The sequence below is a fragment of the Cololabis saira genome, chromosome 3 (assembly GCF_033807715.1).
Source record: "Cololabis saira isolate AMF1-May2022 chromosome 3, fColSai1.1, whole genome shotgun sequence".
Classification (NCBI taxonomy): domain Eukaryota; kingdom Metazoa; phylum Chordata; class Actinopteri; order Beloniformes; family Belonidae; genus Cololabis; species Cololabis saira.
The window spans coordinates 6,610,859-6,638,856 of record NC_084589.1 but is presented as its reverse complement, the minus strand read 5'-3'; the positions used below and the strand labels follow the sequence as shown (position 1 = coordinate 6,638,856).

At 43.6% G+C, this 27,998-nt stretch overlaps 2 protein-coding genes across 2 annotated transcripts in view; one reads left to right on the top strand and one right to left on the bottom strand.

The window, feature by feature from the left end:
- Window positions 1-11,888, bottom strand: part of LOC133440833 (phosphatidylinositol-3-phosphatase SAC1-B-like) — a 34,827-nt gene extending 22,939 nt beyond the window's left edge. The window contains exons 1-6 of the mRNA XM_061718154.1: window positions 11,821-11,888; window positions 10,868-10,965; window positions 8,635-8,709; window positions 8,422-8,549; window positions 5,001-5,150; window positions 191-250 (exon numbers count right to left, since the gene is read on the bottom strand). Of these exons, the coding sequence (XP_061574138.1) occupies window positions 191-250; window positions 5,001-5,150; window positions 8,422-8,549; window positions 8,635-8,709; window positions 10,868-10,965; window positions 11,821-11,849 (540 nt within the window). The 5' untranslated portion in view covers window positions 11,850-11,888. The remainder of the gene's footprint in view (window positions 1-190; window positions 251-5,000; window positions 5,151-8,421; window positions 8,550-8,634; window positions 8,710-10,867; window positions 10,966-11,820) is intronic.
- A 2,892-nt stretch (window positions 11,889-14,780) lies between these two features.
- On the top strand, window positions 14,781-27,321 carry LOC133440831 (RNA-binding protein 42-like). Its single transcript, XM_061718153.1, has 12 exons — window positions 14,781-14,841; window positions 17,823-17,879; window positions 18,014-18,137; window positions 19,742-19,805; window positions 21,219-21,290; window positions 22,892-23,043; window positions 23,209-23,379; window positions 24,795-24,929; window positions 25,103-25,220; window positions 26,124-26,221; window positions 26,985-27,081; window positions 27,165-27,321. Exons 2-12 carry the CDS (start codon window positions 17,824-17,826, stop codon window positions 27,275-27,277), a joined length of 1,200 nt encoding a protein of 399 aa, XP_061574137.1. The 5' UTR covers window positions 14,781-14,841; window position 17,823; the 3' UTR covers window positions 27,278-27,321.
- Window positions 27,322-27,998: the final 677 nt, after the last annotated feature.

Genomic DNA, 27,998 nt, shown 5'->3' with positions numbered 1-27,998 from the left:
GGTCCGACCAACCAACATTTCCCAACATGTTCTTCCACAACAATGAGACACTAATGAAGTTAAACAGGAAACATCTACTGAGAGTTCATGCTGAAGGAAGCTTGAAAATTGTGGCTGGAGAGGTGAAGGAAACCATAGGGACAAAAATATGTACAGAAAAAAGTTCAAACTAATACAATATTTAACTTACCTCTGGCTGGGACATAAATTCCCTCAACAGGTGACCATTCCAGACAAAACGCTGATCTGCCTGCAAAAATGACAGTTACGACAAATAACTACAAAAACAATCATCGCTAAAAGGACATTTACAGACTAACAACTATTTTAAGCTTCTGTGTCCAAAGGGTAAAAAATATCCACATAGCGTGGATTAGATCAGTGTTTCCTCGAGCCCCCCCGCCCCCTGTCCTGCATGTTTTAGATGTTTCCCTGCACCAACACACCTGATTCTAATTAATGGTCCTCATTAGCTTGTCACCAAGGTCTGCACAACTCTGGTGATGACACAGGTACTTGTATCACGTTGTACTGCAGCAAGGAAACATGCAGGATGGGGGGGCTCGAGGACCAGGGTTGGGAAACACTGGATTAGATGTAGAACTAGTGAAAATACATGGGTTAGATGTAGAATGAGTGAACATAGAAAAGGTAGATGTAGTACTATTGAACATACATAGATAGATGTAGAACTAGTGAACATACTTGTATCAGTTGTGGTACTACAGTACATGGGTTAGATGTAGCACTAGTGAACATAGATGGGTTAGATGTAGCACTAATGAACATACAGTACATGGGTTAGATGTAGTACAATGAAATGTTTGAAAATACTTTTTTAACACCAAATTCAATTTTTATACAGAAAACAATTACAGTACATCTGAAACAAATGATTATAACAAGATATTCGAGAGAAAAAGCATGTTATTTTGCCTCATTCAAATCATCATCTTGAAGTTTGCATCATAACTTCTCCTCAGCTGCCGGTTAACCTGCCGATCCTCCACCCACTTTTCTCCAGATTGTCGCTATGTTTCTCCATTTTCTGTTATCTCTCCTCTTATTTTCTTCTCTTTTCTTTTTTACTGCTATTTATTGTTTTTCTTCTTCGTGACAGGGGTTTCTTTGGCCCGGGGAGTTAAGTTCAGCATTTAAAGATATCTGGCGCCATCTAACGTTGTGAATGGGTGTAAAGTCTAGACCCCGAATGGAGGACCCCCACTGTTTCAGTCTTATTTCAATGCAAAAAACACTCTCTTATATTCGGGCCAATACGGTACATGGGTTAGATGTAACACTAGTAAACATCCATGGGTTAGATGTAGTAATAATAATTATAATAACATCCATACATTTATAATGCACTTAATATTTAGTAATCTCAAAGTGCTACACAGCAGAAAAATAAAACATGAACATTTTTTAAAAATATATCTAAAAACAGAGCATATAAAAGATATATTTAGCTACAAGGTTTCTTAAATAGGTGAGTTTTCAGGTCATGTTTAAAAGCCTCTGCAGTCTGTGGGGCCCTCAGATCGTGGGAAGGGCGTTCCACAGCCTCGAAACTGCAGAGGAAAAAAGGCCCGATCGCCTATAGTGCGGAACTTGGTTCTGGGGACTTGGAGGGTGTTTTTGGATGCAGAAGGGAGGTTGAACGAGGAGGTCTGGAGGGTGAGTAGTTCCTTTAGGTATTGGGGGGAATGTCCGTGAACGCACTGATGAGTGAGGAGGGAGAGCTTATACTCAATTCGGACTGGGATAGGGAGCCAGTGTAGTGATTTCAGAGCGGGGGGGGGTGTGGTCGTATTTGCGGACTCTTAAAGGAGCATGAGGCAGGATTAAGGCAGGATTTATGAAAAAAAATTTGTATACGTTTTAAGTTTTCTAGTAATAATGTCAGATGAAGCGTTCCAAATCAAAAAGAATGAGCCCTCTAGTGTATCTCTCCGTTGCCTTGAACAGGCTGTGTGCTGCAAAATGTGCTGCAATTGTGGGGCCGAATTTCCCGCGCTGTCCTGTGGATGTGACGTCACATGACGCTGCATGCGCGTTCTCCCCGTTCTCCCGCGCCGGCTTCACTTTTGGGTGCAGTACCCCCGACAGCCGTCGTGGCGAAGGTGGCGCTAGAGAGTCTCATTTCTTAAAAGGAGCCTCATGCTCCTTTAAGCCTGAGTTATGGTTCTGCGTCAAATCGACGCTGTGCACACGCCGTCACCGTGACGCCGTCGTGAACCCTTCGGACTTCTCCGTCACTCCATTTCTCCGCGGTGCAGTACCCCCCGCGACCGCTAATTTGCGATCTTTTCCTGAATGGTTTATCTGACTTTTTCCAGTCACAGTGGACAACTATTGTGCAAAAAACCAAAACAAAAAAAATCACACATACACGAAGAAAAAGAGCGCAGAAAGTTCACGACTGCTTCAAACCGGAAACCGGAAATGCGTTGCTTCCAAGCAAACCAATCACAGCCCTCTCCGCCTGCGTTTGGTCTGCGTCGCCTCGATGCGTAGTTACAATTTTCGGGAGGTGACGTCAGCGACGGCGTCAGTTGCGGCTTGTGGTCTGCGTCGACGCTTACCACACGCCGTAGGCACGGCGTCGTTTTGACGCAGAACCATAACTCAAGCTTTAACAGGATCCTGCCAGCCAGTGGTGGCTGGTGCCAAAAAATTTTGGGGGGGCGCAATTTACCTTGGCATACAATGGGGTGTAACAGTACACAGAAGTAACAGTTAGGAACAAGCTTGGTTCAATGGGCAAAAAAGAAAGGTAGAAAATAATATTGTGGTCCTTTCATTTGAAAATTTTAAACATCCAACAATGGCTTATTGGCCATACGTTTTAGTGAAGCAGTTCAGTTTCACTTCACCCGAGTGTCCAAGACATGTGGCCGAAGGTCAGATGAAACGACAACAAAGTCGATCATTGACCTCCGGCCTAGGGTGTCCCGGTGCCACGTGCACTGATGGACACCCTTATGTTTGAACATGGTGTTCGTTATGGACAAACTGTGACTAGCACAGAAGTTCAACAACAAAACACCGTTTGGGTTCAGATCGGGGAGGCCGTTCCTCCCAATCACGCCTCTCCAGGTATCACTGTCATTGCCCACGTTGAAGTCCCCCAGTAGAACAATGGAGTCCCCAGTTGGAGCACTATCCAGTACTCCTCCCAGGGACTCCAAGAAGGCCGGGTACTCTGCACTGCTGTTCGGCCTGTAGACACAAACAACAGTGAGAGACCTTTCCCCGACCCGAAGGCGCAGGGAAGCGACCCTCTCGTTCACCGGGGTGAACTCCAACACATGGAGACTGAGCTTGGGGGCTATAACCAAGCCCACACCAGCCCGCCGCCTCTCACCCTGGGCAACTCCAGAGTAGTGGAGGGTCCAGCCCCCTTCAAGGAGCTGGGTTCCAGAGCCCAAGCTATGTGTGGAGGTGAGCCCAACTATCTCTAGCCGGTTTCTCTCAACCTCACGCACAAGCTCCGGCTCCTTCCCCCCCAGCGAGGTGACATTCCATGTCCCCACTGTGAGGGTTTTAGTCCAGGGATTGGGTTGTCGGGGCACCCCGCCACGACTGCTACCCAGCCCACATTGCACCGGCCTGCCATGGTCCTTCCTGGGGGTGGTGGGCCTACAGGAAGGCGGGCCCACGTCGCCGTTTCGGGCTGAGCCCGGCCGGGTCCCACGGGCAAAGACCCGGCCACCAGGTGGTCGCCAGCGAGCCCCAACCCCAGGCCTGGCTCCAGGGCGGGGCCCCTAATCTCGACATTTCCACTTTTTTCTCAACATTTCGACTTTTTTCTCGAGATTGTACTTCAACATTAATCTTGACATTTTGACTTTTTTCTCAACATTTCCACCTTTTTCTCGAAATTTTGACTTTTTTCTCGACATTTCCACTTTTTTCTCAACATTTTGACTTTTTTCTCGAGATTGTACTTCAACACTAATCTTGACATTTCGACTTTTTTCTCGACATTTCGACTTTTTTCTCGACATTTCAACTTTTTTCTCGAGATTGTACTTCAACATTAAAGGAGCCGTCTGTAAGAAATGTCCAAAACTGGTACTGCAGTCACTTTCAAAATATTGTTGAGCGGCGCGTACCCTCTCCCTCCTCCCCCCGACCAGAGGTTGCCAGGTAGGCTGCAGAATGCAGCAGGAACGTAGGCTGCCATGGCTGCCATAATTAGAGCCGAGCTGGCAACCCGGATGCCGAAACAATACTGACTTGGTGATTGGGAGATAGGTGGAGGGTGGAGCTTCAGAAACAATACTGACTTGGTGATTGGGAGATAGGTGGAGGGTGGAGCTTCAGAAACAATACTGACTTGGTGATTGGGAGATAGGTGGAGGGTGGAGCTTCAGAAACAATACTGACTTGGTGATTGGGAGATAGGTGGAGGGTGGAGCTTCAGAAACAATACTGACTTGGTGATTGGGAGATAGGTGGAGGGTGGAGCTTCAGGCCAAAACAAAACATGACAACATAAACATCAGTTGAGGGCTGCAACTCCTCTTTTTAAACTGGAATATCCTGGCTTGAGTGCTGTTGTCAGTGACATAAGTATTTGAAATGAACATGATTTTTAAATGTCTGTTGACATATCGGGGTCATTTTATGATTCGTTTTATTATTGCTCTTACATACAGCTCCTTTAATCTTGACATTTCCACTTTTTTCTCAACATTTCCACTTTTTTCTCGAGATTTTACTTCAACATTAATCTTGACATTTCGACTTTTTTCTCGACATTTCGACTTTTTTATCGAGATTGTTCTTCAACATTAATCTTGACATTTCGACTTTTTTCTCGACATTTCACCTTTCGCCATTTGCCTTCATTCTAAGGCTTATACAAGACTTCATTTTTTGCGGCTCCAGACATATTTGTTTTTTGTGTTTTTGGTCCAATAAGGCTCTTTCAACATTTTGGGTTGCCGACCCCTGATCTATACCTAAGCATTCTCAGAGTTTCTGGATCTCACCCTCTCCAAGAGGCTCATGTCCTGGAACTCGGGGCTGGTGTTGGCCAGGCGCTGCAGGGTGTGGCTCAGGTCGTAGTCCGTCGAAAAGTAGAAGGCATCCGTATGAAGAACGTTGTTGATCATGGAAAGGAAGGTCTTGTTGTCTTGCATCTGAAACAAACACATCCCATAACATGAGAACATTTACTGAAGAAAGTTGGAGGTGTGGGAGCAGCAGTGGAGGTAAAACAAATGCCAATCATATGACTGCCTGCTTATGGCCAATATGGAACCATGAATCATAGCCGTTTCTCAATTATAGGGAAAGAGACTCCAGACCACTACGGTCTGGATCCAGACCTGTACTCCCACGTCAGGGGATTTTATATAAAGCCCTCCCTCCTCCACTATAGTTACAGTTAAGGTAAAAACCCTGTTTTCACTTTACACACACACAGTTACACAGACATACACACCTGCTCACTCACCTACATACTCACTCCACAGTTTTGGGGGACAGATAATCTCAGTAGCCTAGTCTGGATTCAGTCTCAGGGACCTGAAATGGTTGCTGTTTGTGTCTCTGCCTGTTCTTGTGTCTGTTTGTTTGTTTGTTTGTTTGTTTGTTTTCACTCTTGCAGATTTCAAAGGCTTGTGTGCCTGTTGTGTGTTTCCCTGTGTTTCTCTCATTTCAGACTACCAGCGGATTCCATTTTTTATTTTTCTTCTTCATTCTACCGCTATTTATTATTTTTCTTCTTCGTGACAGGGGTTGGCTTTGGCCTGAAGAGTTAAGTTCAGTATTGGCTTTAAAGATATCTGGCGCCGTCTAGCGTTGTGAATGGGTGTAATGACGACCCCCACTTTTTCAGTCTTATTTCAATGAAAAAAACACAGTCTTATAAAACACTGTCTCAGGCCAATACTGTGTGTGTGTGTGTGTGCGTGCGTGCGTGCGTGCGTGCGTGCGTGCGTGCGTGCGTGCGTGCGTGCGTGCGTGCGTGCGTGCGTGCGTGCGTGCGTGCGTGCGTGCGTGCGTGCGTGCGTGCGTGCGTGCGTGCGTGCGTCCGTCCGTCCGTCCGTGTGTGTATATATATCTATGTGGCTGTGTGTATGTATGTGTGTGGCTATGTGTATGTATGTTAAACACGCATTTATCATCCAGCGATATTAGCGGGATCCAATCCAAAAGCGCCTACAGACGTCCTGTTCCACTTATTCATGTCCAGGACCACTTTTGCATAATTTACTTCTTCAAACAACGGCACCATTCCTACATTGGCACTGTTTGGTTTGCAAAAGTCTACATCTGCTTTAGTAAACTGTTGGGAGTGGAGTGGCCACACATAACCGGCCAGCAATACAAGCAGTTCCTCCACTGACTACTAGGGTCTGGATCCAGACCGCGGCAAGTCTGGTACGTAGAACTCAGAACAGCTCCTGTCAGACTCCAAACAAAAAAGAGACACAATGTATAGAGGGAATGCACATGACGTTACAGATGCGACTTCATAGCGGGTTACGCCCACTGAGTGTCAGAAAGACTGAGTGTCAGAAAGACTGAGTGGCAGAAAGACTGAGTGGCAGAAAGAATGAGTGACAGAAAGACTGAGTGACAGAAAGACTGAGTGACAGAAAGACTGAGTGGCAGAAAGACTGAGTGGCAGAGTAAACTTTCAGTTTGAGCAACTGGAAAACATCTGAAATGGGAAAGAGCTGTTGTGCAATCGACTGTAATCATAGATTTAGCAAGAAATCGGAGTTATCGTTTTACAGACTGCTGAAAAATAAGCTTAAAGGTATTGTGACATGAAAAACAAATTTTTCTTGATTTTTTGTGTTTTGTTGGGTGTCTTGACATCAATTACACCCAAAAAACAACGAACTTTTAACATTCAGTGTATTGTGTGCTTTCTGGGATTTTCCGCATAACTATGCAAAAACGGCGCATCTGGTTTGGTGGCGGGCCGTTACGTCACGACCCGCTAAATCACCGCCCCCCTCCACCCAGCTCCCTGCCTCCTCTCCAGCGCACCATAAAGGCTGATTTATGGTTCTGCGTTACACCGACGCAGAGCCTACGGCGTAGGGTTACGCGGCGACGCGCACCGTACGCTGAACCCTACGGCGTAGGCTCTGCGTCGATTTAACGCGGAACCATAAATCAGGCTTAACACGGAGCTGTTTAGAGCCTCTTCTGTTCTAATCACCGGGAGGAGAACTGCTAAGAAGACCCGCGGCCACTGACTGGACTTAAGATAAGGGGACACTGCTGCTTGCATGCCTTTATTTTTGTGATTGTTTGCGGTGGACTACTTCGCCGTGTTGCTTTTCCGTGCATGCCTCGCCTGTCACTCGGCTGTAGTCACCCTGTCTGGGCTGTGTGTGTGGGTGTTTGTGGTTCGGTGTGCGCGCGTGTGTGTGGAGACGGCAGAAGCGTGTAGCAGTTGGGAGGAGGAGGTTTGGAGGAGGAGCGGGGCAATGATTGACAGGAAAGGGGGAGAAGGACGCGTTTTTCACGGCGCAAAAAAACACCGTCATAAAAAGCCAGGAATGGATTACTGGAGTGAAATTTTTCTTGTTACACCCTTTTAGACACATTTGAGGGATGTTGGCCAAGACTTTTAATAGTGTTAAAAGCATCGCAAAAGCACCGAAACGTGGATTTGTGGTTCCCATTTTGTATCAGGTAATGTTGGATTTTTGGGTAGCTAACGTTAAACGGTCAAATCATAAAGTTCAGTGTCCTCATCAATTTAATTTCACCAACAAATCCTGCCTTGAAGTCGGACCAAGCATCAAGACTTTTGTAAGCCTTCAAGCTTTGCTTCGTGTATTTCCCCGGTGTAGAAATTAAGTACATATAAATATCAGGAAACTGGATTCGTGGCCAAATATTAATGTCCATGGACCACTGGTTCTTGGTAACTGTACCAAATATTAATGTTCATGGACCACTGGTTCTTGGTAACTGTACCAAATATTAATGTCCATGGACCACTGGTTCTTGGTAACTGTACCAAATATTAATATCCATGGACCACTGGTTCTTGGTAACTGTACCAAATATTAATGTCCATGGACCACTGGTTCTTGGTAACTGTACCAAATATTAATGTCCATGGACCACTGGTTCTTGGTAACTGTACCAAATATTAATGTCCATGGACCACTGGTTCTTGGTAACTGTACCAAATATTAATGTCCATGCCACTCAGTGAGAGTGGCATGGTGGGGGAGTGGGGAAGTGGGGAAGTGACGTCAATGCAGACCCTCTATTCCATCACTGGTATAAAAGTTTTAAATTGCTTGAAAAACCAAAAACCAATACCAAAAAAGACTATGGACAAATGCATAAAAATATTTAGCTAGTATTGTGTGTTAAATCTGAAATATTAAATGAAACTTGAGGAGACTGTTTAAGCCTTAAATAAGGACCAACCTGGTTGTCATTGAGGTGCAGGACTGTTTTCTTATAAGAGATGACTTTGAAGTCCAGAGCCTTCCAGACAGCGTGACCCAGCAGATCTCCCACCTTGGTCTTCCTGGTGATGACTACCAGGTACATGCCTGAGACAAAGGGCTGGACATGAGTCTACAGCAGACAACAACTCACATTTATAGCATATGTGTGGCGTTAAGAGGCTGAAATGACCTGCTACCAAATGAAGAGTTCCCATAAGTCCACATATCGGTGTGGCCTCGGCAAAAACAGGGACGTCCCTCTTCGCTGAAGAGCAGAACAGGAACACAATCGTGGTTAATGATACAAACATTTAATCTGGATTAGTGTCATGCTCAATCTGTTTTACATCTTTAACACATGTACTTTTCTGACTAACTGATGACATTTTTAATAGATGAAGTTATGTCTCTAAGCTGTTTTCCTTTACACGTTACAGATTTTACAGACATTTGACTCCTGAATTCGCCGGCTCTCAGTGACGTTCATGGTTTACTCACTGACTCGCTGGTCCTTCTAACTGTGATGTCATGAACTTTAACCTTTAAGATGTTTTTTTGTTCTTCATCAAGAGTGATCTTGAATCAAAAAACTAATTCTGAATTCACTCTTGATACTCAAACTCAGAGAAATCTTCTGCACAAGATCTTCAGAGATTAACTTTAGAGTTGAAACTTTGCATCTTTGTCTTCTTTCTGAGCTGCTGTGAATGAGTAATCAAGCCACTTTCAAAAAACTGCTTTGCACTCATTTGTCTAGATACATGTGAACATCCTGTGTGTTTCTGTGGCTGTATCTTCATTTCTTTTTAAAGGTATAGTCTGTAATCGTATTCAAAAACAGAACCAATCAGATGCCTTAATTTTAAGTCCCGCCCACGCCCCCCTCCGTCCCATGCGCGCACTCATCTCTCTGCTTCCAGCCCCCGTGTCCACTTCCCACGGGTCCTCGTCGGCTCAGAGTGTCCCAGTATAACCCCCCCCAACCGCGGCCTGACATCGGAGGGCCCCCGCCGCTCCCGGCTTCACCGCCGGCTCGCGGTCGGGTGGTCACATCGAATGTAACGGCTCGCCCTGCTAAAAAAGCTAAAAAAAGAAAGCCAAAGTGCGATTCTGCGGCGCAGGTTGTCCGCTACTGGGGGTCTTCCACGGAGGCGTCTCCATCCCGGCGAGGGCGGAGAGCGTCGGTGCGGGTAGCGGTGCGGGTAGCGGTGCGCTGCGGTGCCGTGCAGGTTCTGGAGGCACGGCTACGCCCTACGGCGTAGCCTACGGCGTAGGGTGCGGCGTAGGGTGCGGCGTAGGGTGCGGCGTAGGGTGCGGCGTAGGGTGTGTAGCGTAGGGTGCGGCGTAGGGTACGGCGTAGGGTACGGCGTAGGGTACGGCGTAGGGTACGGCGTAGGGTACGGCGTACGGTACGGCGTACGGTACGGCGTAGGGTACGGTGTAGCCTATGGCGTAGGGTGCGGCGTAGGGTGCGGCGTAAGGTGCGGCGTAGGGTGCGGCGTAGGGTGCGGCGTAGGGTGCGGCGTAGGGTGCGGCGTACGGTACGGCGTACGGTACGGCGTACGGTACGGCGTACGGTACGGCGTACGGTACGGCGTACGGTACGGCGTACGGTACGGCGTACGGTACGGCGTAGGGTACGGCGTAGGGTACGGCGTAGGGTACGGCGTACGGTACGGCGTAGGGTGCGGCGTAAGGTACGGCGTAGGGTACGGCGTAGGGTACGGCGTAGGGTACGGCGTAGCCTACGCCGTAGGGTACGCGGCGACGCGCACCATTCTGCGTTGGTGTAACGCGGAACCATAAATCAGCTTCAGTGTGCGCTCTGTGTGCTGTTCTGAACTTTTCTGTTGTGCTCATTTTGCTGGGACGTCGGGTCCCTCCGCCGAGACACAACTTTTGCGGTATTCGTTCATTGTTGTGTCTAAAAATGATGCGCAGTGCCCACCCAATCAGAAACGGTACAGATATTCTGTGATATTTTTTTATATTTATAAAAAAATAAAATTATAAAAAAATAAAGGATCCCCATAACTTTGATTGGGTGGGCAGGACGCACGTTCGGGTGGGCACAGCCCACCCCTGCCCCCCCCTAAAACCGGCCTCGCTTACAGGTGAATGAGACATGGGGTAGTTTTGTTGAAAATGTGCTGTCCAAAATGTCCTGGAAAACTCGACTCCTGCAAATGCGCGTTCCCCAAAGTTTGTGGGAGCTTTGGACGGAGCGCTGACGGGAGGGGGAGGAGGGGGCGGGGCTTAGAGGAGGTGCCACTTTCAAATCTTGCTAGCTCTTCAACATCACGGACTATACCTTTAATGTTCATTCGATGAGTCTATTCCAAACTAATTTCAAATACTGCGTGATAGTGTAGAGACTGAAATATGCAGATGATGTGCCATTTTCTCTGTGAATCAGAGCTCACCGGCCAGAAACATCTCAGTAGACACCCTGTCAATCACCAGCACGTCCTCAGATCCATCATCACAGGCCTCAACGTACAACTTTTCAGGAGTGGTACTCCTGGAACAATAGAGACGGGTTCATCACGGCACCAGCAGGAAGTAAACACTAACAACAAACCACAGAAACAAGGAAAATTGGACCCAAATTGGACCCACCGGCTCTAACCGGGTTAGAAGCTGGGTACAGTCAGGTTGGAACTGGGTTAGAACCTGGGGTAAATCAGGCTAGAACCAGGTTAAAAAGCTCGGGTTGACCGAGCTGGGTTAAGCAGCAGCTCATATACTGAGACTACAGTCTTCCTGCAGGTTGCAGGTTTGAATCCCGGCCTGCACCTTTGCTGCATGTCATCCCCATTCTCTCTCTCTACCCACTTCTGGTCTGCAACTTCAATAAAGGGCCACTAGAGCCACAAAAAAATCTTTAAACAAAAAAAAAAACGGGTTCAGTCAGGTTAGAACCGGGCCAGAACCGGGTTAGAACCGGGTTAGAACCGTGTTAGAACCAGGTTAGAATCTGGGTTCAATGAGGCCAGAACCGGGTTAGAACTGGGTTAGAACCAGGCCAGAACCGGGTTAGAACTAGGCCAGAACCGGGTTAGAAGAACCGGGTTAGAACCAGGATACTGGAGCTGAGCAGCTGCTTCAGGTCCAGCTCTGCTGTCGGTCCTCCACACCACGGACCCAGCGCGTTAGTGTGTCAGTGTTGCCATGGTTTCACGTAGACAGGCGTAACTCCATGACCTTATGAGCAGTAACTAGTGAACGGCTGGTGGATCAGAACCACGGAGCTGCAGAAGTTTCCACAAGTTTCCTGTCAGCCGAGACAAACTGGAGCTGCACACAGACCCCGGCGGGCCGACACTTCACCAACACGTCTGGGACATGTTGTCCCTCGGTGTTGTGCAGGACTTACAGGGTGAATGTGGGCCATGAACCCCCCATGCTGTCAGTCCTGTCAGCTGTTCTCTCTGCTCCAGCCGTCTGCTCCCCCAACAGGCGGCGCATGCGCAGACGCGGCCGCGGCGGCTGTCGCCCCCTGCCGTCCACTCTGCGCCAACGACAGGTTTTCTGCCAATTTCTGCTCCTCTGTTCCCTGGGGGGAAGGAAGTGGTTTAGGGAGTAAAACACAGTCAAATTGAAGCTCTACAAAGGTAGAAAACCATTAAGGAGCATTTTTTGGCAAAGCAGCAGAAATGGGCAGAACACCGGGAACTGGCTCTACATGCACTGCAAACACTCAAAATCTTAACAAGAATATTTCTCTTATTTCTCGTTAAAATGTCTCATTTTTAGTCAAAATAAATCTCATTACACTTAAAGCAAGGTTCATCACTGGAAAAAACAACAATATTTACCTGTTTCAAGTAGATTTTCACTTAAAATAAGTAGAAAAATCTGCCAGTGGAACAAGATTTTTTTGCTTGTAAACTTAAACTTAAACTTTATTTATTTGTATAGCACCAAATCATACAATATAAAATGCAACACATGGTGCTTTACATGCAGAATAAAATAACAATAAAAAACACAATTTAAAACATTCCATACGACCCCACCCCCCACCCCCCACGCGTACACACACACTCACTCACACTCATATACATGTGCACACACTCACACGCCCACACCCACACACACACACACAATAAGTGGACTGGTGACATGGCTTAGCACTAACGATCCAGGTGAGGAAAACACTACCTATGGGTGGCCATCCACACTGAGAAGCTCCACCGACCACGACCACCAGGAGCATCGCCACAGAGACCCCCCCAACCCGGACAGACCAGGGCAGACCCCACACAGAGGGTGGAGCCCCCCCCCCAGCCACCCAGGCCTGAGGGATCCCCATGACGACACCCCCATGGGCGGAGCAGGCACACCTCCCAGTGTGGATGACCCCCCTGAGGAAACACTGGAGCTAAAAACTAAAAGATTAAAAGAAAGTAAGAAATGCCTAAAAGTGTAAAATTTTAGAGAAATCTATACAAAACTTAAGATGAATAATAAATAACATAAAGTAAAAAGTCACTAAAATGGATTAAAGTTTTAGAGATAATAAAAGAGCTAAAGAAGTAGACACAATACATAGCTAAAAAGACTAGGTAAATGAGATCAGATAAAAGCCAAACTAAAAAGGTGTGTCTTGAGCCTCCTTTTAAAAATAATGTAATGAGAAGATTATTTTGTATTTTTGTCTGTTTGAATGGTTGTGTTAAAAAAATTAATCTGACGTTACTTGAGTAGTTTTTTCACTCAGTACTTTTTAACTTTTACTCAAGTAATTATTTGGATGACTACTTTTTACTTGTACTTGAGTCATATTATTCTGAAGTAACAGTACTTTTACTTGAGTACAATTTTTGGCTCCTCTACCAGCTCTGATTAGTGTCATGCTCAATCTGTTTTACATCCTTAACACATATACTTTTCTGACTAACTGATGACATTTTTAATAGATGAAGTTATGTTTCTAAACTGTTTTCCTTTACACGTTACAGATTTTACAGACATTTGACTCCTGAATTCGCCGGCTCTCAGTGACGTTCATGGTTTACTTGAGTAAAATTTTTGGCTACTCTACCCACCTCTGACTATACCATACTATACTATACTATACTATACTATACTATACTATACTATACTATACTATACCATACTATACTATACTATACTATACTATACTATACTATACTATACTATACTATACCATACTATACTATACTATACTATACTTAGTACTCAAGTTGTAAATAAAATCAGGGGGACGGTGGATTTTATCATATGGGAACAGATAATTTGTGCTGATTACAAATAATATAATATATTACAAATAATAGCAGTGACCAAAACACCTGCAGAAATACTGCAGGAATGACATAGCAGCAGTTAAATGCAGCCTTCTGTAAGCTTTAAATATCCACTGGGCTTATATCAAATACATCAAAACACAACAATAAAAAACACTTTTCTGAACTTATCAATATGACCTTGTCCTTCACAGGATAAGTAACATGGATCACTGCAAAAACTCTAAATCTTAACAAGAATATTTGTCTTATTTCTAGTTAAAATGTCTCATTTTAGTAAAAAAAATCTCATTACACTTAAAACAATTTTCACCTGTTTCAAGTAGATTTTCACTTAAAATAAGTAGAAAAATCTGCTAGTGGAACTAGATTTTTTTGCTTGTAATAAGAAGATAAATCTTGTCCCACTGGTAGGTTTTTCTACTTATTTCAAGTGAAAATTTACCTGAAAAAGGTGAAAATTGTCACATTTTTCTGGTGTTATTTTTCTGGTGATGACTCTAAATGTTGAAATAGCAGTAAAACCACATTCATTGATGAAATGACATAAGGGATGGAAAGGGGGGATGACAGTTTTACAGGGGGGATGATTTGGACCGTTTTTATTTCAGGGGGGGATGCCACCCCCCCTCATCCCCCCTCAACTCGAGTACTGACTATACTATACTATACTATACTATACTATACTATACTATACTATACTATACTATACTATACAATACTACCAGACAGCTCCTCTTCCACAAAAGATGTGCTCTTCCTGTTAGAGTTCTCATAAATTACGACTTTATTCACGCAACATTATGACTTTATTCTCGTAATTTTACGACTTTATTCTCATATTATTATGACTTTATTCTCGTAATTTCCATTCTCGTAATTTCCATTTTTTATTTTTTTTTTGTCTTAGTTTGGCCCTAATACTCTGAAAGAATCTGAAAGACAGGAGCAGGAGCAGTTCCCCCCCGGACCAGCAGGCGGCGCTGCTGCTGCTGCTGCGGCAACGCAACTAGAGTACTCTCTCTAGTACTCTAAACGCAACTTCCCGTTCCCAGCAGCAGCAGCAGAAGAAGAAGAAGAAGAAGAAGACCGCGGCGACGCACTGATACAAGATCGGCGAACAAGTAAGTTTATTTCCCCGAGTTTGTGCTTGGTGGTGCGTGTTAAAGCTGCTTGTGTCGGTGCTCCGGTGCATGAACATGAGAGGTTCAGGTGTAGAATCCAGCTGGAGCTGCAGCTGCAGCTGGAACCGAGAAACACAGAGAGAAACACACGCTGAGAGAGACACAGCCGAGCTGGTTCCTGAGGTTTATGTACGATTACTGGTGCTGCTCCAGCACTAATACACTAATATCACTATCACTGATGTACTAATATCACTCTCCAGCACTGATATACTAATACACTAATAATAATAACTAATAACTCACTAATACAGCAACAGATGGTTAAAAAACCAAATAAACAAACTAAATAACAACACATGGAACTGTATCGGCGACAAACGTGATGGCACTAAACACCAGAACCAGAACCAGTCAGGACTAGAACACTGCAAAAACTCCAAATCTTAACAAGAATATTTGTCTTATTTCTAGTTAAAATGTCTCATTTTTAGTCAAATAATCTCATTACACTTAAAACAAGAGTCATTACCAGAAAAATAACTTATTTGACAATTTTCACCTGTTTCAAGTAGATTTTCACTTGAAATAAGTAGAAAAAGTAAGTAGAGTAAAGATTTATCTTGTCATTACAAGCAAAAAAAAATTGTTTCATTGGCAGATTTTTTTCTACTTTAAGTGAAAATTTACTTGAAACACGTGAAAATTGTCAAATCTCAAGTTGTTTTTCTGGTGATGACTCTTGTTTTAAGTGTAATTAGAGTTTTTGACTAAAAATGAGACATTTTAACTAGAAATAAGACAAATATTCTTGTTAAGATTTTGAGTTTTTGCAGTGATCCAGTCAGAACCAGAACCACTCAGAACTAGAACCACATAGGACTTAAATCGTAGATGGTAAATCGGATACTACAATGGTCATAGATGGTAAATCAGTTTGTGGTAGATACTACAATGTCTTTCTCCAAATGTTGTCGGCTCTGATGCAGAGTTTCCCCTGGTCCTCATGTTTAGAGGGAATGAGCATGACGTCACAGATATAACTTCACAGCGGGTTACACCACTGAGTGTCAGAAAGACTGAGGGCCAATCCCAATGTTCTCAATACCACTAGCCCTCACCCACTACCACTAGGTCCTTGTAATCTTCCCTAGGGATTGAGACACCACTTGCTACGTCCAGAGCCGACTGGGAGATTTGCGAGGCCCTGTGCGAAATGGCCGGGGGGGCCCCTCGCGCGCTCGCTACGCTCACGCGCGCGAAATTTTTGGGTTTTTCGGGTCGGATCGGGTGTCTATATGCGCAATTTTAACTCTCCAATTATCAAAATACTGGATACCTTCCCCTGCCTCATCATCATCTCTTGCCTCGACGCGGGGCCCCACGGCTGCTTGAGACCCGGTCGGATCGGTGATTTTTGTAACAAATTTATCAAACAAGCCTTTCAGAGAGGCATTAAACTCTTCCATTATCTTTATTTTTTTTTCTTTTTTCCTCCCCTGATGGAAATTTCCTGAATCTGTCTCGTTCTCTCGACATTGTGTGACAGTTTGTTCCAACTCCACCGTCTGGATCAGAGCAGCTTGTGTCTGCGCTTGGTCTGATCAGTTGTGTTGAACAACAGACACGCGCATCATTGCACATATATTTATTGATATGCACAGACTAATACACATTTAGGTCTGTAATGGAACGTGACTGTTGATATTTATAAGGGAAAAAAGGAAAGAAAAAAAAAAAAAAAATTGAATTTTTTTTTTCGTTTTTTTTTCTAACGGCCCATAGCGCGAGGCCCCTTGGGGCGCGAGGCCCCGTGCGGTCGCACGGTTCGCACACCCCTTGCGGCGGCCCTGGCTACGTCACTGCGTGGTTTACGTTCAGGTACGTAAGCGACTGCGTAGTTACGTTTGCACATACGTCACACATATCAGGAAGCTCAGAGATAAAAGCTGTTTTAATTTCAGCTGTAGCGCTGTTAATATGCCATTTTATTACGTTTTAATATTTTTTCAGGCGTAAAAGTAACCGTTAAGATCCCCAACCTGGGCTCAGTTTATCCAAATAACGCCTGTTAAGAAATTTGCTCTGATGTTTTCGGAGATGAGAAGAGCCGCCGGCTCGGGAGCTGATTTATGGTTCCGCGTTAAATCGACGCAGAGTCTACGGCGTAGGCTACGGCGTACGGCGCGCGTCGCCGCGTAACCTACACCGTAGGCTCTGCGTTGGTGTAATGCGGAACCATAAATCAGCCTTTTTTCTGGCGACATCTGAAGATAAAACGCAACAACGGGCAAGCGAGTGATTATATACATTCACTGAGTGAATATTATGAAAGTAAAATATATATTTCTCGCTTGAAATGTAATCAAAACGCATTTTTGTGCAGAAACTAACTCAAAATATTGATATTATTCACTAAAAATGAGAAATGTCCGCCATGTTTTTTTGTTTGATTCAGTCTGTAAGTGATGACGTAAAGCATTCTGGGAATTTTCTCTAGCCCTCGGTCGGCGAGTCAGTATCTGAAATCCCTTGCTCTGTAGGGCTAGATTCATACACACTAGCCCTCGTTATGTCCACTAGCCCTACATGCAAAGAGGAATTGGGACACCACTACCCTCACGGGAACGCGCACAATTTAGGGGTAGGACTGAAAAGTAGGACTAGGGGGGATTGGGACTGGGCCTAACTCCCCCTGATAGACATGGCGGTCACCCTAACAGCCTTTCACAGACCTTGATGACCTGCTGATGGCGACCGTTATTAAAATCTGGTGCGTTGAGGCAGGGAAACATCTCAAACCTGCGGGACAGTCGTGTTGGAGGACCAGGGCAGGGGAAACGCTGCTCCAGCGTCTTCATGTTGTTTATTACCGTCTGGTCACAGCTATTACGCTTTGGTTCAGACTCCATGGGCTTCAGCTCTGCTGCTCTGAAAACTGTTGAGCTGTTTTGTGGTTTTGATGACTGTTTTTCTTGCAGCATGGCGGTGAAGTCAGGAGACGAGCGTCTCAAGGAGATGGAGGCTGAGATGGCTCTGTAAGTACAACCCATATCAGTGATGACAAGCTCATTTTTACCTCACACTATGGGGCTGGGTGGTTCAGGGAGCATGAGGCCTCATGTTCACACACAGAGGGTTTGTTTCTGTTCTGAAATGTTTGTTTCTTTAGTTTTGAGCAGGAGGTTCTTGGCGGCCCAATAACGGTATCGGGAAGTCCTCCCATCATGGACCCGGCCCCCGTAGCTCTGGCAGTCCCGATCCGAGCAATCATCGGAACCAACACCTACAGACAGGTAGGTAGATCGCAGACTAGGGCTGAACGATTTTTGAAAATAATCGAATCGCGATTTTTTTCCTCAATATTGCGATTGCGATTCAATATGCGATTATTTTTTTCAAGGTCCTGTTCTCATATATTTTTCAACTACACAAGCAATAAATCAGTCTGTTTTATAATAAACAATGCTAGATTTATTTAAAGCACAGATTACAACAATAAAGAAAACAAATCTGTGCCTTTACCTCTTTAACACGTCTACACATGGGTCATTCTCTCTGAACCCAATCGCACGACACCAAACCGGGTTAAACTTTAGCCAAAACGAGGCGTAGTTTAATAGAAAAACAGAGAAAAACTCCCACAGGGAACAAAAAACCTTCCTCACAGGCAGTACTCGAGTTATAAAAAAAAAAAAAATCAGGGGGGATGGTAGATTTTATCATATGGGGACAGATAATTTGTGCTGATTCCAAATAATATAATATATTACAAATAATAGCAGTGACCAAAACACCTGCAGAAATACTGCAGGAATGACATAGCAGCAGTTAAATGCAGCCTTCTGTAAGCTTTAAATATCCACTGGACTTACATCAAATACATCAAAACACAACAAAAAAACACTTTTCTGAACTTATCAATATGACTCTGTCCTTCACAGGATAAGTAACATGGATCACTGCAAAAACTCACAATCTTAACAAGAATATTTGTCTTATTTCTAGTTAAAATGTCTCATTTTAGTAAAAAAATCTCATTACACTTAAAACAAGACTCATCACTGGAAAAAACAACAATTTTCACCTGTTTCAAGTAGATTTTCACTTGAAATAAGTAGAAAAACCTGCCAGTGGAACAAGATTTTTTTGCTTGTAATGAGAAGATAAATCTTGTCCCACTGGCAGATTTTTCTACTTATTTCAAGTGAAAATCTACATGAAACAGGTGAAAATTGTCAAATAAGTTATTTTTCTGGTGTTATTTTTCTGGTGATGACTCTAAATGTTGAAATAGCAGTAAAATAGCAGTTTTACAGGGGGGATGATTTGGACCGTTTTTATTTCAGGGGGGGATGATTTGGACCGTTTTTATTTCATCCCCTAATACGGTTCCGCGTTACACCAACGCAGGCCCTACGCCGTAGGGTACGCGGTACGCGCATCGTACGGCGCGCGTCGCCGCGTAACCTACGGCGTAAGCCCTGTGTCGATTTAACGCGGAACCATAAATCAGGCTTCACAGCGCGACTGTCCGCCCGGCTCGTGCTCGGCGCCGCGCGCAGCTCCTCGCCACGCCGCGCTCATATATTTAATACATTTATAAAGCCCATATATTTATAAAGCCCTGCCTGGCCGAGCCCAAACACTGACGCCATGGTAGATAGGTTACACGCGGACACGCGGCACTGTTGACTTTTTTTCCCTGCCGGCAACGTGACCAGATCACGTGACTGGTCAAATCGCAGCCTTTGCGGTTAGAAAATCTCGTTTTATCACATCGCGATATTATCGCAAATGCAATTAATCGTTCAGCCCTAGCGCAGACGTGCAGAACATGCATTTTCCAGCTTTGGTTCTCCGTGTTCTCAGTTTCCTTCCTTTCCCTCCGTGTGCTCAGGTCCAGCAGACGTTGGACGCTCGAGCAGCCAGTTTTGGTCCTCCTCCAGCATTCATGGGTCCAGGTAACAAACTCCCTCCTGTGCTGTTTACGTCTCCTTAAACACTGCTCCTCGCAAGTCAAAGTGTAGTATGATCATAATGTCGAAAGATTAGGGCTGGGGATCCATTCAAATGTCAAGAATCGATTCAATTTCGATTATCACGTTTTGATTTGTTCCGATTCGATTACGATATTGGTTTAGGTTTGTGTTATTAAAACAGTTTTTTGAGCTGTTGCATGAATTATATTAATGTAGTTCTGCAACATATTACTACTAGTATCATATTGAGATTCAACAGCAAGTATTGCAGCTAATGATGCTGTAAGGACCAATCAGCTCCCAGAATGCTGATAGAACTGCTTTCAGAAACATCGTGGGGCAGAATTACCAAACAGAGATGGATGAAATCAGTTTTATTTTTTCCCATTTATGAGAATTTGGTTTTTAGCATTTTATGCAAATGTAACCCCAAGATAGTATATAAAGCAAAGAAATATAGACAATTTATGAAATTATACGGTAACTGAAAACTCAAATGTTTTCATACCTTTAAACAAAAAAAAAAGGCACTAGTTATGCCCGTGTTCAATAAAACATTCCTTTTTTGGGCACAAACAAAAAAAAAACTAACGTTGTAATGTAATGATGGAAAAATCAAAAAAATCGATCTTTAGACATACAAATCGATTTTTAGGAATTAATATGAGAATCGATTTAGAATCGCAAAATCCTCTTCAAGGCAAGGTAAGTTTATTTGTACAGCACAATTCAACACAAGGTAATTCAAAGTGCTTTACATCAACATTAAAAGCAGCAAGAAACAATTAAACAGTAAATAACAAATAAAATGTATTAAAATGATAAGAAAAGAGGTAAAATAATAGAAAGCACAAGTTGTTAAAAAGTAAGGGCAGTACATTCTTGCAATGGCAAGAATTACATTTCTATACGGTCAAATTTAAATTTAGAATCAGAAAATCGATCTTTTCAACACAGGCCTAGGAAAGATGATGGTATCTTTCCATTAAATACATTAAAATGCAGGTTCCAGATGTTTCCACAGACGTTCAACAGGATGTAGATCAGGACGCTTCAGAACCGTCCACTGTTTGGTTCTGAGTCGTTCTGGGCTGGTTTTCCTTGTGAGAAATGAAGTTTGTTTTTTTAAATAAAGGATTATTTGTATAAATATTAGTTTGTATTTACTTACTAAATTAAAATATCCAAGACTTGAATCCATCCATCCATCCATCCATCCATCCATCCATCCATCCATCCATCCATCCATCCATCCATCCATCCATCCATCCATCCATCCAGTTTTTAGAATGCACCTCAAAGTGTTAGTGTTTTTTCTTGAGTCATGAGGCCGTGACAGACCAGGCTCTGTGTTCCTGTTCCGTTCTTCACCAGTTTTCTTCCTTGTGTTCCCAGTTCCACCAGTCCGTCCTCCTCCGCCCCCCGTCATGAGACCAGCCTTCGTCCCCCACATCCTGCAGAGACCTGGTAGGATCACTGCTGCTTTACTGGGCTGTTACTAAACACCTTCTCAGGGGAACATTACACTTCTGTGTGGTTCTGAATCCCACTCTGATGTCCAGTATGTACACAGGAAGATTGAGTCATAGTTTTAACTGCCCATCCTCAAACACACGGTCAGAACCATGAGAGGTTATTTTGTAGGGGTGTAACGTTTCACTAATCTCACGATCCGGTACGATTCACCATATTGAGGTCACAATAACGATACGATATTATAGCAGTATTTTTTTAACAACCTTGAATGAGGAACATATGACTGGAAAAAAAATGGTCTTTTATTTGAAAGACACAAAATACAAAACAATACTGTGCGTTTGTCCTATTGTTCCAGTTTGTAATGCTTTATAACTGTTTAAGTTTTAAAGAGAAAGCCAGGCCAACCATTTTACACAAACTGAACTTAAAGTAAATAGTTCATGGAGAAAAAAGTCAAAATGTCGAGAAAAAAGTCGAAAGGAAAAAGGAAGAAAAAAAATGAAAAAAAAAACAGGAAAAAAGAAGTGTCGAAATGTCGAGAAAAAAGTCAAAAAAGAAAAGGGGAAAAAAAAGAGGAAAGATATAAAAAAATAAGAAAAAAGAAGAAAGTGTCAAAATGACGAGAAAAAAGTGGATAGGAAAAAGGAAGAAAAAAATTGGGAAAAAAAGAGAAAAGAAGAAGAAAAGGGAAAAAAAGGTTAAACATTTTTGAAAAAGCTCCAGAAAGCCACTAGGGCGGCGCTAAAGGGTTGCCGACCCCTGGGCTAGATCAAATTGTGAAAGGGTGGTTTGCCCTATTGTTCCAGTTTGTAATGCTTTATAACTGTTTAAGTTTTAAAGAGAAAGCCAGGCCAAACATTTTCCACAAACTGAACTAAAAGTAAATGTCAGGTTTGCATTATGCATCTTCAAGTACAAATATTTTGCCACAAACTGAATAGTCAAAATGACTTGACTTTTTTCTTTTCCAGAAATTTAAATTAAATAAATAAATAAAAGAAAATAAATAAACTATGAAAAGTCCCAAACTCCAAATGCAACATGACTGTTATTTATCTTCTGCCAGAGTTAAGAGCTTCACCTGCTCCAGCCTGAGGCCGTAAGGTGAACCCTGTTATCGTTTCATCCTCACACCTTTGGGGACGACACAATCTTTACATCAGAAAAAACATTGATTCATGCACGCCTTATAAGTAAAAGTTCGGAGCTCAAAACCCCCAAGATTCCCGTGATTGGGACCACAGAACGCTACTAGTTTTGTCCGATTTTGGTCCGCGGGTCGAGATCGTCACGTGATCCCGCTGCACTAATAGGATGTTACTAGTAAACACAATATATTCATATTAATAACCCAATATCAGCTACAGTTTGTCACCTCCACGACACGTATTGTGACGTTTTTGTATGGCAAAAGTTCGTGGCACGATATATTGTTACACCCCGATTATTTTGTCCTGATAGATAAAACCTGAGAAACCAAGGTATTTTTTTCAGCAGTCCTGGTGCAGGACAGAAGCTGGTCCTGATGAGGCAGAATGTGGTGTTCAGGGTTTGAGTGATTTCCACAGGTTAAACATGTGTGTTTTCAGCTGGTCAGCGGATGCACATGATGCGTGGTCCTCCGATGGCTCCTCCAATGCCGCGGCCTCCCCCTCCTCCCCCCATGATGGTGCCTCCCCCCATGCAGGCTCAGATCCCTCAGGGTCCATCCCAGCCCCACCCACACATGGCTGCTCCTCAGGTCAGGCTCAAACTACCCAGGAAACTACTCACATTCTGAAATGTTGCTTTACTGAAGGGACAGACAGCAGTAATCGTTGCTTCTGTTGCTTCTGTTCTGCTATTGATGGATATATGAATCAACTTCTGACCCACCTTGCATCTGCTTCTGTATTTTTGTGCTCAGGTTGGTGATATGGTTTCCATGGTGTCGGGCCCAGCCCCGAGACCTGGACCCCAGCCCTCGTTCAAACCAACACCATCAATCATCCAGGCAGCTCCAACGGTTTACTCTGCTCCTCCTGCCACCATTGGACACAAAAAGGCAGACATTCGTGCTCAGAGACAAGCCAGAATGGTATTTACATTTTTAGCAGTGACGTGTATTTACGGTGGCCACATTCTGCTAATGTCCAGGTACATTTTAAAAGTTAGAAGGGTTTCTTGTGATTGCTTCAATTTTTCTGAGTGGTGGGGGGTACTGGCACATGAACAGCTATTTGCTTTATTTAGGAACTTTGTTTTATAGGATGGGTCAGTACATGAACATCCATTCAGCCATTTTCTTTACACACCTATTTAGGAACAAAGGGGTCTGCCTGGAACAAGTGGAAGGCAGGAGTAAACCTGGACTGGTCACCAGTAGTGATGCACCGATTGTTCGGTAACCGAAATTGTTCGGCCGAAAATGGCAAAAAAACACTTTCGGTGTTCGGTGGAATAAGTGGGAAAAAAAACGAACAATTAATAACGGCGTTGTAATATAAATAGACTGGCCGCTCCGTAACTGTTGCGCACCACATAAATCGTTGGCCAACCAAAAACTAACCACATAACACTCCCGTAATGGTTGCGCACCACATAAAGTGTTGGCCAACAAAAAACTAACCACATAAGAATTTTACCTAACATTCACCAGCAGGTGGAACCAAAACAACATAAATCAATCTATTACAGGTGTGTTTAGATGACGAAATCAAACAGTGAGGAGCGTGGAGTGAAGTGGTGCAAACATGTCACAGTGTGGAAGTATTTTAGAGTGACAAAGAATAATACAAGAATGGCTGTTTGCCATGAATGTTCTGCTCATATCTAGAGGAGAAACATCTGCAAAGTCTTTCAGCACTACAAGTTTAATTTATCATTTGAAATGATAAAAAACCCTGAGCGCTTTAATGCATTTGTATTGTTTTAAGGCCTAAGTTACAATGTTCAGTCAGGTAAGCCTAACGTAAGCTCAAACATGGCCAAAAAATGTATTTTGCTAATTTATTTATTTTAAGTTATTGTTCTTTGCTGGTATAATGTCTGCTGGAATATTTAAGAAATGCTGGGAAATTAAAAAATGTTCAGTTTTTTATGTTCAACAAATGTTTTCTACCTTGTAATTTTGTAAAAGATATTTTTCTTTTAAAAACATGCCTAAATCAAATTTATTTGATTTATGCAATGGTGAAAAAATTGGCAAAATAAATGAAAAACTGCGAAGAACCGTGTTCGGTATTGTTCGGTATTCGGCCAAGTGTTTATTATTATTTTCGGTTTCGGTTTCGGCCACAAATTTTCATTTCGGTGCATCACTAGTCACCAGTCCATCACAGGACCACATATAGAATAACCACACAAACTCTATGGACACTGGCCACGGTTACATGATGTTTTTTAATTCGGAATTCATTATTCCGAATTAAATAACTATTGGGGTCATTGCATACTGGGAGAGTCCTTGAGTGTGACTCTGTTTGAGCCTCTTTCTTGCGATGTGTGTTCCAGGAAGAGCTGGCAGCGCGGGTTGCAGAGCAGCAGGCTGCGGTAGCAGCAGCCGGGCTGCTGGACAAGAAGGAGAGTGAGGACAGCAACGCCGTGATTGGTCCAAGCATGCCGGAGCCTGAGCTCCACCATGCTGAGGTAATGTCGTGTACAAACTCTGGCAGAAGAGTTCAGACAATGGACAAGAAGGTGGATTGCTGGATATACCAAAATATAAAAATTAGGGATGCCCCGATACAATGTTTTCCACACCGAGCACGAGTATTTTAATTTGTGTACTTACCGATACTTACCCGTGTCTGTGTGTCTAGCCTGTGGAAAGTGTAACAGAAGAAAAAAAGAAGGCCAAATCGGACAAGGTGAAGAAGTGCATCCGCACAGCAGCAGGGACCACCTGGGAGGATGCCAGTCTACTGGACTGGGAATCCGGTAAGAACCAGTACAGAACCACAGTTAAACCAGACTGAGTGCAGAATCAGCACTCCCATGTTAGCATCACTTCATTGGTTCCTGTTTACGCGTTGATTTTTTTATTTTATTTATTTTTTATTTTTTTTAATTCTTGTTAATCCTCCCTTAAAACAGACTTTTTCACTTTGGCTTTTTACCTCATTTTTAGATATTGGTTTTAGTTTTATTTTTGTTCTAGGCTTTTATGTTTGTAATATTTTTCTCTGAATCCATGTAGTAAGTAAAATGTATTTATATTGCACCTTTCACAGACAACAGAATGTCACAAGGTGCTTCACAAAGAATAAAACATCAATAATAACACGAATAAAACTACAATAAAAGTAGAAATACGATAAAAATGATGTGAGCCTTTCTACTAGAACAGGTTTTGGACTTGCTGAAGACGAGACAGTTCTTTCTTGTTTAAGCAAGAAAACAAACTGTTGCAGTCGTCCAAACGAGATGACACAAGAGCAGGAATAATTAGCTCAAGATCATTTTTTGAAACAGCTGTTGTTAGTTTGGAGATATTCCTTAATTGGTAAAAACAGTTCCTCATCAGCTGCTTGGAGTGGTGTTGTAATGACAAGTCTTTGTCAAAGACAACACCAAGATTTCTTAGGCTTGATTAAAAGACACTCAAATCACCTAAAAACTGGCTGATAGCAGGTTTCTGTTCAGCACTTTGGTCAATGATTTTGTTAAAGGTGCTTTAAAGGTGCACTGGTGACTCCAGCACTTCAGGAGCTCCACAGCCCGTCACCAGTCAGTCTGGACTGAAGAAGCATGAAGTGTTTATTTCCCCTCAGATAAACCAGTGAGAGCCCGCGGTCGTGCTGGTCTCGGTTGTCACAATCCTGCTCTCTCTGTTGGTTTCAGATGATTTCCGTATCTTCTGTGGAGACCTGGGTAACGAGGTGAACGACGACATCCTGGCCCGAGCCTTCAGCAGATACCCGTCCTTCCTCAAGGCTAAGGTGGGTTTGTGTCTGTCAACGCTGCTTCCTGTAGCCCAGGGGTGTCCAAGGTCGGTCCTCGAGGGCCGGTGTCCTGCAGGTTTTACATGTCTCCTTGCTTCAACACACCTGATTCTAATTAACAGTCGTCACTAGCTTGCCATCAAAGTCTGGACAACTGTGTTGGTGACACAGTTACTTTTATCACGGTGTGCTGAAGCAGGGAAACATCTGAAACATGCAGGACACCGGCCCTCGAGGACTCGCTGCTGTAGCCTGTCTGATACCGTAGCTGGTAACTCCAACCGCCACCGTAACCCTCCAACTTATCTCTTTGATTCACTGTGACCGGAAGAGTCGGATAAACCGTTCAGGAAAAGATCGCACCCCCTAGCGCTCTCGGGGGGTACTGCACCACGGGGGAATGGAGTGACGGAGAAGTCTGAAGGTTCACGACGGCGTCACAGTGACGGCGAAGGCTCTGCGTTGGTTTAACGCAGAACCATAATCCAGCCTTTAGTGTGATACTGAGTGTCATCTACAGTGTAGTCTAGTAGTTTTTGTACCATAACATACCTTTGATAATGTAGGAATCATCACTCACACATAAAAAGATAATTTTATTTATTTTATGTTATTTTTTTAACTCTTGGGGGGGCCCAAGCAGCCGCTTAGTTCTCTCATGCCTTGGGCGGCTCTGCCTGTCAGGGATGAGGGTTTATATCAGTAAAGATGAGGCCGGTGCACCCGAGTGCTGCTGAACTAACGGGGTCTGTGTCCTCAGGTGGTCCGGGACAAACGGACAGGGAAGACCAAAGGCTACGGCTTCGTCAGCTTCAAAGACCCCAGCGACTACGTGAGAGCCATGAGGGAGATGAACGGTCCGTCTGGTCCCCGCCGCTCTCACTTCGGCTCCTCTGACCCCTGTCTGTCCGCTAACGTCCGTGTGTCTGTGTGTGTGCAGGGAAGTACGTGGGCAGCCGTCCCATCAAGCTGAGGAAGAGCATGTGGAGGGACCGCAACATGGACGTGGTCCGCAAGAAGCAGAAGGAGAAGAAGAAGCTCGGCCTCAGATAGAGAGAGAGAGAGTGTGTGTGTGTGTCTGTCTGTCTGTCTGTCTGTCTGTGTGTGCGTGTGTTTATTAACCAGAACTTTAGATCATTTAACACATGAACAGGTGTTTTTTCTTCTTTAAATAAAACCAAGTGTTAATAGTTTTCATGTCTTTTTTTTTTTGTGATCAAATGTTTTTATTCATCTTTCATGATTTTCTTATTATAAACTGTGGCATCCACAATGATGTCACCCAAACATTAACACATATTTTCACCCCCTTCCAAACCCACCCGTCAGACCTAAGCATTCCATGAAAATAATTAATAATTAATACGGTGATAAGGAAAACAGAAAAAAAGATAATGCAACAACAAAAGAAGGACAAATTAAAACAAAGGCAAAACATAATAATATCAGAAACTGGACAAGGATAGCTGCAACAAGGTAGTCTATATCAATTTTAAATATATCTTTCAAGTCTGGCGTTAATTTGATCTGCTGCCATAAACCAAATAAAATATTTAGTTGTTTTGCATTATGGATTGGGGCTGTAGATTTTCAATTCAATTTTATTTGTATAGCGTCTAATACAACAAAAGTTGTCTCTAGACGCTTTCCAGAGACCCAGAACATGAACCCCCGAGCAATTATATATATATATATATATATATACATACATACATACATAATCACTCCTTTTTAGTTGTCAATAAAGAGGAGAAAATATGCATATTCTTTCTCT

What these genes read in the sequence shown, in the direction of transcription:
- LOC133440831 (XM_061718153.1), top strand. Translation starts at nt 17,824, where the DNA reads ATGGCGGTGAAGTCAGGAGACGAGCGTCTCAAGGAGATGGAGGCTGAG. An exon ending in CTCAGAGACAAGCCAGAATG is followed by an intron (nt 23,380 to 24,794) that starts GTATTTACATTT and finishes TGTGTGTTCCAG; the next exon opens with GAAGAGCTGGCAGCGCGGGT. An exon ending in AGCCATGAGGGAGATGAACG is followed by an intron (nt 27,082 to 27,164) that starts GTCCGTCTGGTC and finishes GTGTGTGTGCAG; the next exon opens with GGAAGTACGTGGGCAGCCGT.